General features: G+C 42.4%; 1 protein-coding gene across 1 annotated transcript in view; it reads right to left on the reverse strand.

Moving 5' to 3' along the window:
• FGD3 (FYVE, RhoGEF and PH domain containing 3) overlaps positions 1–15096 on the reverse strand; it is a 45833-nt gene that overhangs the window by 14584 nt on the left and 16153 nt on the right. Inside the window, 1 exon segment of the mRNA XM_079789631.1 lies at positions 417–506. Within this exon segment, the coding sequence (XP_079645757.1) occupies positions 417–506 (90 nt within the window).

The following is a 15096-nucleotide window of genomic DNA, read 5'->3' on the forward strand; positions in this document are numbered from 1 at the left end:
CTGTCTCCACTTGTGAGCTACATCAGAAGCAACACCTGCAACACCCTGTGCTTCCGCTGGGGTTACTGCCTGGCCCGTCAACCCCGTGCTGCCACACGGACAGAGAAAGCGCCACCCACAGTCCCCACTGTTTGTTCAGAAAGACGTCCAGAGGCCGTGCACATGCTCATGTAACGTGACTGCCGGGAATGAGGAGCAAACCCGCAAGGGGACCAGGCAAGACCTTTGCCCCACAGCCACAAGCTCTGAAAGCAACAAGTGTAAGTTTCTGGAGGGCACTTAGGTTTGTCTGAGTTTTAGTACAGTCATTTGTATTCCAGATATAAGGCCTAGCCACTGTGAAGGTGGGGGGTTTGCCTGTGAAACTGCCCATGAAACTCTGAGCGTACACAAAGGCGTGCCCCAGTCAGAGGTACCTGGTCAAGCAGGTGCAGCCGCCTCACGTAGGTCTCCTCGGTGTGCAGGAGCTCCTGGGCGATGTGGAGCAGCTCCTGGGACCTGGAGTGCTGGGGAGAGAAGAGCCAGAGCCGACGGGGGAAGGTGAGCCTTGGAGAGCAGATCTGACAAGGGCCGCCCGCTCTGCCCCAGGGAGGACGAGGGGTGCTGTGAGGCCAGAGGAGACTGCTGGGCTTGGAATGTGGAGAAGATTAACAAGGACATAGAAACTATAAAAAAGAGGAGTTTAATATCAAATTTTATCAGGCAGAAGATTCAGCAAACTTGAAGACAGGTCATTTGAAATCATCAAGTCACAGGAGCAAAAAGAAAAAAGAATGAATAAAAACAAAGAGAACCTAAGGAACTTATGGGACACTAACAAAAAGACCAATATATTCATGATGAAAGTCCTAACAGGAGAACAGAGCTTATTTGAGAAAATAATGGCTGAAAACTCCCTAAATCTGAGTAAAGAAATGGACATACAAATTTGAGAAGCTCAAGAAACTTCAACTAGGGTATATCTAAAATGAATGAGCCCTGGCCAGATAGTACAGTTGGTTGGAGCATCGTCCCCTACACCAGAAAGGTTGCAGGTTTGATCCTCTGTCAGGGTGTGTACTGATCAATGTTTCTCTCTCACATTGCTGTTTCTCTCTCTCTCCCTCTCTCTCATTTCCTCTCCTCTAAAACATATCATTGGGTGAGGATTAAAAAACAAAAACAAAAGAACCAGACTGAGATCCATTATACTATCTAATAAAAGAGTAATATGCAAATTGACCATCATTCCAACACAAGATGGCTGCCCCCATGTGGACACAAGATGGCCACCACAAGATGGCCAGCAGAGGAGGCACCAGGTCTGCAAGGGAGGGCAGTTGTGGGCGATCAGGCCAGCAGGGGAGGGCAGTTGGGAGAGACCAGGACTGCAAGGGAGGGCAATTGGGAGCGACCAAGCCTGCAGGGAAGGGAAGTTGGGGTGAGCCAGGCCTGCAGGGGAGAGCAGTTAGGGGTGACCAGGCCTGCAGGGGAGGGAAGTTAGGGGCAATCAGGCTGGCAGGGGAGCAGTTAGGCATCAATCAGGCTGGCAGGGGAGTGGTTAGGGGGTGATCAGGCTGGCAGGCAGAAGCGGTTAGGGGCAATCAGGAAGGCAGACAGGCAAGCAGTTGGGAGCCAGCAGTCCTGGATTGTGAGAGGGATGTCTGACTGCCCATTTAGGCCCGATCCTACCGGGATCGGGCCTAAATGGGCAGTCAGACATCCCTTGAGGGGTCCCAGATTGGAGAGGGTGCAGGCTGGGCTGAGGGACACGCCCACCCACGTGCACGAGTTTCGTGCACCGGGCCTCTAGTCTATATATATAAAAAGCCAGTGACCAGACACCAGAACGATCGAAATGACCAGTCATTTTGACACCCACTGTGGCCAGCGAACCAGCCTCATCAGGCCAACCTCCTGAAGCCCCTCCCCCTAGCTGGCCCCACCCCCGATGGGCCCCCACCATCCTGATCGGCCCATAGCCCCTCCCCCAGCCAGCTCCACCCCCGATTGGCCCCCCAACACCAATCAAGGGTGGGGCTGGCCAGCCAAGCTCCCATGGCCCCTCCCCTGGCCACTGGCCCCCAATTGACCCCCCCTACCCCATTCTGGGGTGGGGCCAGCTGGCCCACAGCCCCTCCCCACAGCCGGCCCCACCCAAATCAGCCCCCACCACCCTGATCAGCCCACGGCCCCTTCCCCCAGCCAGCTCTGCCCCCAATCGCCCCCCCACACACACCAATTGGGAGTGGGACTGGCTGGCCAACCTCCCATGGCCCCTCCCCCAGCCGCTTACCCCCAATTGGCCCCCCATTTGGGGCGGGGCCAGCCGGCCCACCACCCACAGCCCCTCCCCATTGCCAGCCCCAACCCCAATTGACCCACCCACCCCAATCGGGAGCGGGGCCCATCGGCCAATCGCCCACGGCCCCTCCCCCCAGCCAGCCCGGCCCTGATTGGCCAGCCAGCCAACCTCCACCGTCTCCTCCTCCTGACAGGCCCAACCCCGATCCACACCGATTGGGGCCGGGCCGGCTGGATCACACCTGTGCATGAATTTGTGCACTGGGCCTCTAGTCTATATATATATATAAACCTAAGTGACCATTACGACCGGATGACTGGCCGGTAGCTATGACGCGCACTGACCACCAGGAGGCAGACGCTCAACGCAGGAGCTGACCCCTGGTGGTCAGTGTGCTCCCACAGCCAGCCTCCTGCGGCCAGCCAACCTCCCACAGTCCCTACCCCCAGCCAGCCAGCCCCGATTGGCCCCAATCGCTGGCCAGAGCGAGGGACCCTTCCCATGCACAAATTTGTGCACTGGGCCTCTAGTAATAATAATAAAATAATGAGAGGATATACTTAATATGCTAAGAGAAAAAAACTGTCAACCAAGAATATTGTATCCAGGAAAGCTGTCTTAAAATGAAGAAATTATGACCTTCCCAAATAAGCTAAAGATGAAGAGTTCATTACCACTAGAGCTGCTCTATAAGAAATGTTTAAAGGAGTCCTTGAAATTGTGAAGATGGTAGAGAGCAACATAAGCTGTACAAAAATATAAGGTTCTCAGTAAAGGTAAATGCATGTACAAATATAGTAACATGCACTGTTGTAATTTTTGTACATAAAATTTAAATGATAAGAATATTTTAAAACTATAAACATTTATTAATGAGTATACAATGTATAACTGTGTCATTTATGATATCAATAACAGAGTGGGGTAGAAGGGGAGCTGTAAAGGAGTAGAATTTTTATATGCAATTGAAGTTATCAGTTCAAAATCAAATGTATAACTTTAATATATTTTATATAATTGCAATAGTAAACCATAAAAAATAACTATAAAATGTACACAAAAAGAAATGAGAAAGAAATCAAAGCACAGCAGGACAAAATTCAGTGAAACAAAAGGAAGGCAGTGAGAGAGGGACAAAAAGCAACCGTAAGTCCTTTCTTATCAGTAATTACTTAAAAATGGATTATACTCCTAAATCAAAAGACATGAATTGGCTGAATGGATTGAAAAATAGCTTCCAGGAAGGATAAAAAATGGTGACGGAGTAAGTGGATGCTCCAGGACCAAACTGGAATTACAACTAAAATACAGAAAAACTTCCTAAATAATCAACTGAAGACTTGCTGGAGAGAACCCTGATAACTGAGAACCAAAAGTGGAGACCCCATAGAGACTGACAATTGCTATCCAGGCAGTGTTGCTTGGGTGGGGGTTCGGGGGAGAGACAGCTGACCCACTCTATTGGAAAACACTTTGGTGTGGAGTTGCTGAGTCCCATTAAGAGACTAAGAATAACAATTAGCCTCCAGGCAGAAGCAATCACCCAACCCTGTTAGGAAAAAAACTCTCTTCACACCTGTGGACAATTGATGGAGGGCTAGTCAATACTAAATCCAATCAGTCTGCAAACATAGGTGGACACTGGAAGCTTTGAGTCTTTGCCTGATCTAATTAGTGAGAAACAGCAATGACACTGTCCTGCACTGGAGATTAAGAGGAGTGTTAGATCTACCTATTACATAGTCACAAACCCAAACAGGCAGCCAAAATGAGGAGACAAAGAAACAACCCTCAAATGAAAGAGCAAGAGAATTCTCCAGAATAAGAGATATATAAAACAGAGATAAGAAATTTATCTGGGAGAAACCAAGATGGCGGCATAGGTAAACACCTAAACTGCTGCCTCGCACAACAATTTCAAAACTACAACTAAAAGACAAAACGGACATCATCCAGAACCACAGGAAAGCTGGCTGAGTGGAAATTCTACAACTAGAAGGAAAGAGAAAAGCACACTGAGACTTAGAGGAGCTGCAGAAGGCAGAGGTACTGAGACGCGCGCACGTGCGGAGAGGGCAGGCAACTGAGTACACAGCTGGCTTTCTCAAGTGGGAAGGAGACAAAAGCTCCCGACTGCTCTGAACTCCAGTTCCGGGCGAGACTGGGGACCCAGACTCATTCAGGGAGAAACTGTACTGTCTGGCAGCGGTCAAAACTCAAGGGCAGCTTTCTCTCAGAGGTGCTTGCAGTGATTACCATGGGACACTAAGACCTAGGGGCCTCTTAGGGCAGGGCTGACAGGGAAACCAATGCTGTCTGCTCCGCCTTGAGATTCCGCCCCATCCAAGCTGAGCACAGAGGCTTTTGCAAGTCTTGTCTCATAAGGGTGTCTCCAGCACAGAAGTTCTCCCATCGTAGACACAGCTGATCCTCACAGCCAATTGGCCTGGAGGTCATTTCCTCCCAGTGATACCAAAAACAATCAAGGCTTAACTACAACAAGGCTGTACACACAGCCCGCAAAGGGGTGCACCAAGAGTGTCCACCTCAGGTAACTGGGAGGCTGAGCCACTGGACCCTATAGGGCACCTAGCACACAAAGCCACTCTATCAACTCAGGGAAGCAGCCAAAATGCGGAGACAAAGAAACAGGTCACAAATGAAAGAAATGGAGGAAAGCAAACGACTGGATATAGAGTTCAAAACCACGGTTATAAGGTTTTTCAAGAATTTTCTAGAAAAGGCCAACAAATTTAGTGAGACCCTCGAGGATATGAAAAAGGACCAACTAGAAATTAAACATACACTGACTGAAATAAAAAATATTATACAGAGATCCAACAGCAGACTAGAGGATCGCAAGAATCAAGTCAAAGATTTGAAATACAAAGAAGCAAAAAAAAAAACACCCACTCAACCGGAAAGTCCAAAAGAAAAAGGAATCCAAAAATATGAAGATAGCCGAAACCGGTTTGGCTCAGTGGATAGAGCGTCGGCCTGTGGACTGGAAGGTCCCAGGTTCGATTCCGGTCAAGGGCATGTACCTTGGTTGCGGGCACATCCCCAGTGGGGGGTGTGCAGGAGGCAGCTGATCAATGATTCTCTCTCATCGATGTTTCTAACTCTCTATCTATCCCTCTCCCTTCCTCTCTGTAAAAAATCAATAAAATATATTTTTTAAAAAAGAAAGAAAAATCAATTTAAAAAAATATGAAGATAGTGTAAGGAGCCTCTGGGACAACTTCAAGCGTACCAACATCAGAATTATGGGGGTGCCAGAAGAAGAGAGAGAGAAAAATACTGAAAACCTATTTGAAGAAATAATGACAGAAAACTTCCCCTACCTGGTGAAAGAAATAGACTTACAAGTCCAGGAAGCCAGAGAACCCCAAACAAAAGGAATCCAAAGAGGACCACACCAAGACACATCATAATTAAAATTCCAAAGAGCAAAAGACAAAGAGAGAATATTAAAAGCAGCAAGAGAAAAACAGTTAGTTACTTACAAGGGAACACCCATACGATTATCAGCTGATTTCTCAACAGAAACTATGCAGGCCAGACGGGAGTGGCAAGAAATATTCAAAGTGATGAATAGCAAGAACTTACAACCAAGATTACTCTACCCAGCAAAGCTATCATTCAGAATCGCAGGTCAGACAAAGAGATTCACAGATAAGAAAAAGCTAAAGGAGTTCATCACCACCAAACCAGGATTGTATGCAATGCTAAAAGGTATTCTTTAAGAAGAGGAAGATGAAGAAAAAGGCAAAGATAAATATTATGAACAACAAATACATATCTATCAGCAAGTGAATCTAAAAATCAAGTGAATAAAAAATCTGATGAACAGAATAAACTGGTGAATATAATAGAATCAGGGGCATAGAAAGGGAGTGGACTGACAATTCTTGTGGGGGAAGGGGTGTGGGGTGCGGGAAGAGACTGGACAAAAGTCATACACATATGAATGAGGACAGTGGGGGTGGGTAAGCGCAGAGGGTGGGGTGGGAACCAGGTGGAGGGGAGCTATGGGGGAAAAAAGAGGAACAATTGTAATAACCTGAACAATAAATATTTACTAAATTTTAAAAAATAATAAAGAAAAAATAAATTATCTGATACAGAGTTCAGAATAATGATGGTAAAGATGCTCAACAGCATGAGAAAAGATACAGTAACTAGGAAAACACAAATAAAGAATGACATAGCACAAATAAAGAACAAATTGGAAAGAATACACAGCAGATTAGGGGAAGCTGAGGATCAGGTCAGTAAAATAGAAGACCGAGTTGAAAAAAATAATTCAATTAGAGAACTAAAAAGAAAAAATAATTAAAAAACAGGAGGACAGCTCTAGCCAGTTTGGCTCATTGGATAGAATATCAGCCTCTGGAACAAAAGGTCCCAGGTTCAATTCCAGTCAAGGGCATGTAACTTGGTTGCAGGCTCCTCCCTGGCCTGGGCTCTGGTCAGGGCTTGTGCAAGAGGCAACCAATTGACGTGCTTGTCTCATATCAATATTTCTGTCTTTTCCTCTCTCTTCCACTCTCTCTAAAAAATCAATGGAAAAATATCCTCGGGTGAGGATTAAAAACAAAACAAAACAAACAGGAGGACAGCTTAAGGGAGCTGTGGGACTATGTGAAATGTAACAATATTCACATAGCAGGTGTGCCAGAAGAGGCAGAAAAGGAAAAGGGGATAGAGAATGTGTTTGATGAAATAATGGCAGAAAACTTCCCTCACCTGGTGAAGGAATCACAGAGTCCCACGCAGGAAGAACCCAAACAGGCCCACACCCAGACACATGGTAATTAAAATGCCAAAAATTAAAGACAAAGAGAGAATCTTAAAGGCAGCAAGAGAAAAGCAATTTGTTCCCTACAAAGGAGCTCCCATAAGGCTGACACCTGATTTCTCACCAGAAACTCTACAGGCCAGAAGGGAATGGCATGAAGTACTCAAGGTAATGGAAAGCAAAAATCTGAAACCAAAATTACTATATCCAGCAAGGCTATCATTCAAAATAGATGGTGAAATAAAGAGCTTCCCAGACAAAAAAGGCTAAAGGAGTTCATCACCACCAAGCCAGCATTACAAGAAATGCTAAAGGGACTGCTGTAATGAGAAGAAACACAGAGAGAAACCTAGGCATACAGAATTAAAATGGCAATAAATAATAACCTTAAATGTAAATGGATTAAATTCTCCAATCAAAAGGCATAGGGTAGTTGAATGGATATGAAAACATGACCCAACTATATGCTGTCTACAAGAGATTTAACTTAGAACAAAAGACACACACAGGAAGAGAGTGAAGTGATGGAAAAAAAATTTTCCATGCAATGGAAAAGAAAAAAAAGCTGGGGTAGCAATGTTCACATCTGACAAAATAGACTTTAAAATGAAGGCCATCACAAGAGACAACAAAGGTCACTACATGTTACTAAAGGGACCAATCCAACAGGAGGATATAACCTTGGTAAACATATATTCACCCAATATAGGAGCACCTAAATATGTAAAAAAAACTTCTAGAGGACTTTAAGGGAGAGATCAAAAACAATGCAGTCATAGTAGGGAACTTTAATACCCGCTGACTTCACTGGATAGATCTTCCAGACAAAAAATTAACAAGGAAACAGTGTCCTTAAAGGACACACTGGATCAGATGGATTTAATTGCAATGTATAGAACTTTTCACTCCAAAGCTGCAGAATATACATTCTTCTTAATGGCACAGGGATCATTCACAAAGATAAGCCACATGTTAGGACACAAAACAAGTCTCTACAAAATCAAGAAGATTGAAATCATATCAAGCATCTTCTCAGATCACAATGGAATGAAATTAGAAATCAACTACAGTAAAAACACTCATAAACATTCAAACACATGGAGGCTAAATAGCATGTTATTAAACAATGAATCAGTTACTTATGAGATCAAGAAAGAAATAAAAAACTTCCTAGAAACAAATGAAAGTGAACACAAAACAAACAAAAACTTCTGGGACACAGCAAAAGCAGTACTGAGAGGGAAGTTCATAGCATTACAGGCATATCTCAAAAAAACAAGAAAAATTAATAAACCATTTAACCCTACTACTTAAAGAACAGAAAGAGAACAACAAGAAAAGTAGAAGGAAGAAAACATTCAAAGAAGAACTAACACCTATCCTCCTCAAATTATTCCAAAAACTCCAAGAGGAAGGAACACTTCCAAGCTCTTTTTACAAGGTCAGCATTATCCTAATTCCAAAACTAGATAAAGACACTACAAAGAAAGAGAATTACAGGCCAATATCCCTGATGAACACAGATGCTAAAATTCTCAACAAAATGCTAGCAAATCGCATCCAGCAATATATTAAAAAGATCATACACCATGATTGAGTGGGATTTATTCCAGGCATGCAAGGCTGGTACAATATGCACAAATCAATAAATGTGGTACATCACATAAACAAATTGAAAGACAAAAATCACATGATCATATCAATAGATGCAGACAAAGCATTTGACAAAATCCCACACCCATTTTTGCTAAAAACTCTCAGCAAAGTGGGAATAAAGGGAGCATATCTCAACATGATAAAGGCCATATATGACTAACCTACAGCACACAGCCTACTCAACAGGAAAAAACTAAAACCATTTCCCCTAAGAATAGGAACAAGACAGGGATGTATTATTCAACATAGCACTGGAAGTCCTAGCCACAGCAACCAGACAAGAAGAAATAAAAGGCATCCAGATTGGAAAGGAGGAAGTAAACCTCTTATTATTTACAGATGGCATGATATTATACATAGAAAACCCTAAATACTCCACCAAAAACTACTACATTTAATAAATGAATTTGGCAATGTAGCAGTATACAAAATCAACACCCCAAAATGAATGGTGTTTTTATACACCAATAATGAATTCTCAGAAAGAGAAACTAAACAAACAATCCCATTTGCCATTGCAACAAAAAAATTAAGATACTTAGGTAAAAGACATTCTTAAAAAACTACAGGACGTTGAAAAAAAGAGAGAGAGAGAAGGAGATATAAACAAGTGGAAGAATATTCCATGTTCATGGATTGGTAGAATCAACATCATTAAAATGTCCATACTACCCAAGGCAATCTATAGATTCAATGCAATCCTTATTAAAATACCAACAGCATATTTCACAGATCTAGAACAAATACTCCAAAAATTTATATGGAACCAAAAAGACCCCAAATAGCCACAGCAATCTTGAGAAAGAAGAACAAAATTGGAGGGATCACAATGCCAGATATTAAGATATACTACAAAGCCACCGTAATCAAGACAGTCGGGTACTGGCACTATCTCTTTTTATTTTACTTTGGGATTAGAACAGGCATATAGATCAATGGAACAGAAAAGAGACCCCAGAAATTGACCCAAGCCATTATACTCAATTAATATTTGACAAAGGAGGCAAGAGCATACAATGGAGTAAAGACAGTCTCTTCAATAAATGGTGTTGGGAAAATTGGACAGATACATGCAAAAAAATAAAAACAGACCACCAAGTTATACCATATACAAAAATAAACTCAAAATGGATAAAGGACTTAAATGTAAGTCATGAAAACGTAAAAATCCTAGAAGAAACCATAGGCAGCAAAATCTCAAACATCTTTTGTAGCAATATGTTTACAGATACATCTCCTTGGGCAGTGGTCGCCAACCTTTCAGACCTCACAGACCACCAGTGGCCCACGGACCACCAGTTGCTGACCGCTGTCCTAGGGCAAAGGAAACTAAGGAGAAAATAAACAAATGGGACTACATCAAAATAAAAGCTTCTGCACAGCAAAAGAAACCATCAACACAATGAAAAGGGAGCCCACTGTATGAAAGAACATATTTGGCAATGATACACAAGGGTTAATATGCAAAATATATAAGGAACTTATACAACTTAGCAATCCAATTAAAAAATGGAGCTTCAGGAAGATGGCTGCCGACGGGAAGGCGGACTGCAAGGTACTGTGTGAGTGAGAGAACAAAGGGGGAGTGTGTGGTCGCACAGGGAGTGTTTGTTGGTGAGTTGAGGGACAGCTACACTCCAGGAGACTGTGGGGGACGGCCAGACGAGGCTCCCCTAACTGGGCAGCCCCCACTGCTGCAGGGTTCCCTCCCGGAGCGACCAGTCTGACACGGAGACCGCGCCATCTTGAAGGGGACAGTGGATGTTGTCGAAGCCTGAAAATCTACAACTGCAGCTCCCACCAAACAGCTGCGGACCGCGAACACCCGTTCCCAGTGGCGCGAGCACAAGGGTTCAGAGAAGCTCTGCACCCCCTCATGAAAGGTCCGATTTCGCCTGGGATAAGGTGAGGCCTGTGGTCCCCGCAGGAGAGAGAAACGCGCAATGCGAGAGCTGGAGGACCTGGGAGAGTCTGCGACCAGAAAAATCCGCGGCCGTTGGGGCTGGGTGATCCGCGAATGTGGAAGGGGGTCCTCACAGCTGCTAACAGATGGGAACTCTAAAAAGCAACCCATTTTGATGTGGGCGCAAAAGGACAGCCTAAAAATTTTAAAAGTGTGCCAGCTGCTTAGCCCAAGGGGAAAACAGACTGCACAGACTTGAGCACAGCGCCAGAGTTCGCGCACTTAGTCTGGCTTTCTCTCTCTCTCTCTCTCTCTCTCTCTCTCTCTCTCTCTCTCTCTCTGTTTAAATCCTTGCTTTTGATTACTAAACCCAATACATAGGATCACCCAAATGGGGACACCCTGGGAGACTGCAGGGGAAAGTTGTTTTTGTGGAACCTGGGGATCAGAGCGGGGAGTGGCAATCAGAGAACCAGCTCTGGGGAGGCCCTTTCCACAAACCGATATTAAGTGCCACGGGGAAAACAAAATCTAAACACTAGCTAGAGAGGACCTATAGACCTGGAGGTCAATCCGGAAACACTGCCACCCTGCGGTGTTTACACAAATAAAGGAGCGTAAGAAATAAAGATGTACTGCCTGCTTGAAAATCAAGACTGTGGCCTACAACACTGAGGAGCAGTGGAACGCAGGGAACTGTAATACAGTTCTGACTAGGAAACAGGCGTGCCACACAGAAGAGTAGAGGAAGTGAATGACCTTCACTACTGCACATTTGTATTTGTATTTTTTCATCTTTTACTTAAGAAACTAATTTTTTTTCTTTTCTCCTCACTTGATTTTACCTTTTTAATTATTACATTTTTATTTTCAATCAGTATTATTACTACTACTATTTTACCTTTTTTAAAAAGTGTATTTTTATTTTCTTTTTATTTTACTTTGGGATTAGTGTTCTACATTCTACTTTCATCATTCCTTTAGCATCATTTTACTCTATCTCAACTCTACCTTTATGCCATCACTGTCTTCCTCACTTTTCCCCTTTTGTTGTCCTGTTTCTCTTACCCTATTCCTGCTTTAGATTTTCCCTATTCCCTCTTTTTACTCCCTGTTAAAATTTCACCCTACTTATATATCTAATTTCCAATCCCCTGCTCCAAGTCCATACACACCTCTCTCTTCTCTTTCTTCACTGTCCAAATGTTTTTTTCTCTCTGTCCTTTTGTTGTTGTTTGTTTGATTGTTGATTATATTGGTTTTTTTATGCTTGTTTGTGAGATTGTTTCCTTTTTCTTTTTGTTTTGTTTTGTTTTTGTTGGTTTTTTACTTCTGTTTTCCCTCGCCTCACTTGATATTAGTTGTTGTTTGTAGTTTGCATTCATCTCTAAGTATTTTTTGCTGGCATTTGTTGGGATTAGTGGCTGTTCTAGTGGAGATTTCTTCCCATATAAATAGTTTTTTTTTCCCTCTTCATTCTTATCTTTATTTTCTCTGTTACTATTTTTTTCCTGTTCCCAATTTCATTTTTGCACTCCTTTTTTTTCTCTTCTTCTTTCTTTCTTATCCTCTAATTCGCCTTTCTCTGGTGATCACCTTTATTTGGGGTTATTAATATCGTGAATATATTTCTGTTCAATGCCTTGTGCGTTGTGCCTTGTGGTGTTGTATTTTGGGCCTTTAAGTCAACACAGAAGAGAGAGAAATACATAACCAGACACCTGGAGAAGAGAGATCATGGGGAGACAAAGAAACACCCCACATATGAAAGAAAAGCAGGTATCACCAGAAAAGGAAGTAAATGAAATGGAGGCAAGCAACTTGTTAGAGAAAGAATTCAGAGAAATGGTCATAAGGTGGATGAAAAGAATGGAAGACAAATTCAACAATTTGTGTAAGAACCAAGAGGAAATGAAGAAGAACCAAGAAGAAATGAAAAATGACATCACTGCAATAAAGAACGCAACAGAAAGCATCAACAGTAGACTAGAAGAAACAGAGGACCGCATCAGTGAGCTAGAAGACAAGATGGAAAAAATACCCAAGTAGAGCAGCTTCTAGAAAAATAAAATTAAAAAGCAGGAGGAGAGCCTAAGGGAACTTTGGGACAACACAAAATGAAACAACATCTGCATTATAGGGGTGCCAGAAGGAGAGGAAACTGAGCAAGGAATAGAAAACCTGTTTGAAGAAATAATGACAGAAAACTTCCCTGATACAGGGAAGAAAAACTCACACAAATCCAAGAAGCTCACAGAGTCCCAAACAAAATGAACCCCAAACACCGACGCCAAGGCACATTTTAATTAAATTGGCAAACACCAACGACAAAGTCTTAAAAGCGGCGGCCAGAGAGAGACAAAAAGTTACCTACAAAGGATCCCCCATCAGACTAGCGACTGATTTCTCAACAGAAACACATCAGGCCAGAAGGGAATGGAATGAAATATACAAAGTCATGCAAAGGAAGGGTCTGAATCCAAGAATACTGTACCCAGCAAGGCTATCAATCACAATTGAGGGTGAAATCAGGAGCTTCACAGACAAAAAAGGACTAAGGGAGCTTATCACCACCAAACCAGCAATGCAAGAAATGCTAAAGGGTCTGCTGTAAAAAGAAGAAATAGGAAGCGAAGAAGGAACACAGGGGTAAAGAATAAAAATGGCGACAAACAAGTACCTATCAATAATAACTTTAAATGTAAATGGATTCAATGTCCCAATCAAAAGACATAGGGTAACTGAATGGATAAGAAAACATGACCCATATATCTGCTGTCTACAGGAAACCCACCTCAGAAAAAAAAAGATGCACAAAGACTGAGGGTGAAGAGATGGAAAAAGGTTTTTCAGGCGAATGGAAATGAAAAAAATGCTGGGGTAGCAATACTTATATCTGACAAATTAGATCTCAAAGCAAAGGACATAACAAGAGATAAGGAAGGCCACTTCGTAATACTAAAGGGAGCAATCCAACAAGAAGGAATAACTCTGGTAAACATACACACACCCAATACAAAAGCACCCAAATACATAAAAAAAACTTCTGGAGGATATCAAGGGAGAGATTGACAGCAATACAATCATAGTAGGGGACTTTAATACCCAACTATGACCATTGGACAAATCCTCTAAACAAAAAATCAGCAAAGAAACATCAATCCTAAATGACTCACTAGACCAGATGGAATTAATTGACATCTTCAAAACATTTCACCCCAAAGCCACAGAATATACATTCTTCTCAAGTGCATATGGGTCATTCTCAAAGATAGACCATATATTGGGTCACAGGCAAAGTCTCTTCAAATTCAAGAAGATAGAAATCATGTCAAGCATCTTCTCAGATCACAATGGCATAAAACTAGAAATCAACTACAATAAAAACAATTAAAAAATAAAACACCTGGAGGCTAAATAGCATGCTATTAAACAATGACTGGGTTACCAGAGAAATCAAAGAAGAAATAAAAAGCATCATGGCAGCAAACAACAATGAAAACACAACAATCCAAAATCTATGGGACACAGCAAAAGCAGTCTTGAGAGGGAAGTTCATAGCTCTACAAGCCTACTGCAAAAAAACAAAAAACAAAAAACCAACAACAAGAAACAATGGTAATAAATTACCTAACCCTACAACTCAAAGAGTTAGAAAGAGAGAAACAAGAAAAGCCCAGTGTAAGCAGAAGGAAGGAAATAATAAAGATCAGAGCGGAGATAAACGGCATTGAGACCAACAAAATCAAGAGCTGGTTCTTTGAAAGGATAAACAGGATTGATGAACCTCTAGCCAGGCTCATCAAGAAGCAAAGAGAGAGGACCCAAATACACAAAATCAGAAATGAAAGAGGAGAAATAACAACAGACCCCACAGAAATACAAAGGATTGTTAAAAAATACTATGAACAACTCTATTCCAACAAACTGGACAACCTGGAGGAAATGGACATATTCCTAGAAAAATACAACCTTCCAAAACTCGAGCAGGAAGAATCTAAACATCTCAATAGGCCAATAACTATGGAAGAAATTGAAGCAGTCATCAAAAAGCTTCCGGCAAACAAAAGCCCGGGGCCAGATGGCTTCACAAGGAAGTTTTACCAAACATTCAAGGAAGAACTAAAACCTATCCTCCTCAGACTATTCCAAAAAATTCAAGAGGAAGGAACACTTCCAAGCTCCTTCTATGAAGCCAGCATCACCCTATTAACAAAACCAGATAAAGACAATACAATGAAAGAGAATTACAGGCCAATATCCCTCATGAACATAGATGCCAAAATCCTCAACAAAATTCTAGCAAATCGGATCCAGCAGCACGTCAGAAAGATCATACACCATGACCAAGCAGATTTATCCCGGGGATGCAAGGATGGTACACTAGCCGCAAATCAATAAACATGATACATTACATAAACAAATTGAGAGATAAAAATCACATAGTCATAT

This window comes from Cnephaeus nilssonii (assembly GCF_951640355.1).
Source record: "Cnephaeus nilssonii genome assembly, chromosome: 14".
NCBI classification, from domain to species: Eukaryota; Metazoa; Chordata; class Mammalia; order Chiroptera; family Vespertilionidae; genus Cnephaeus; species Cnephaeus nilssonii.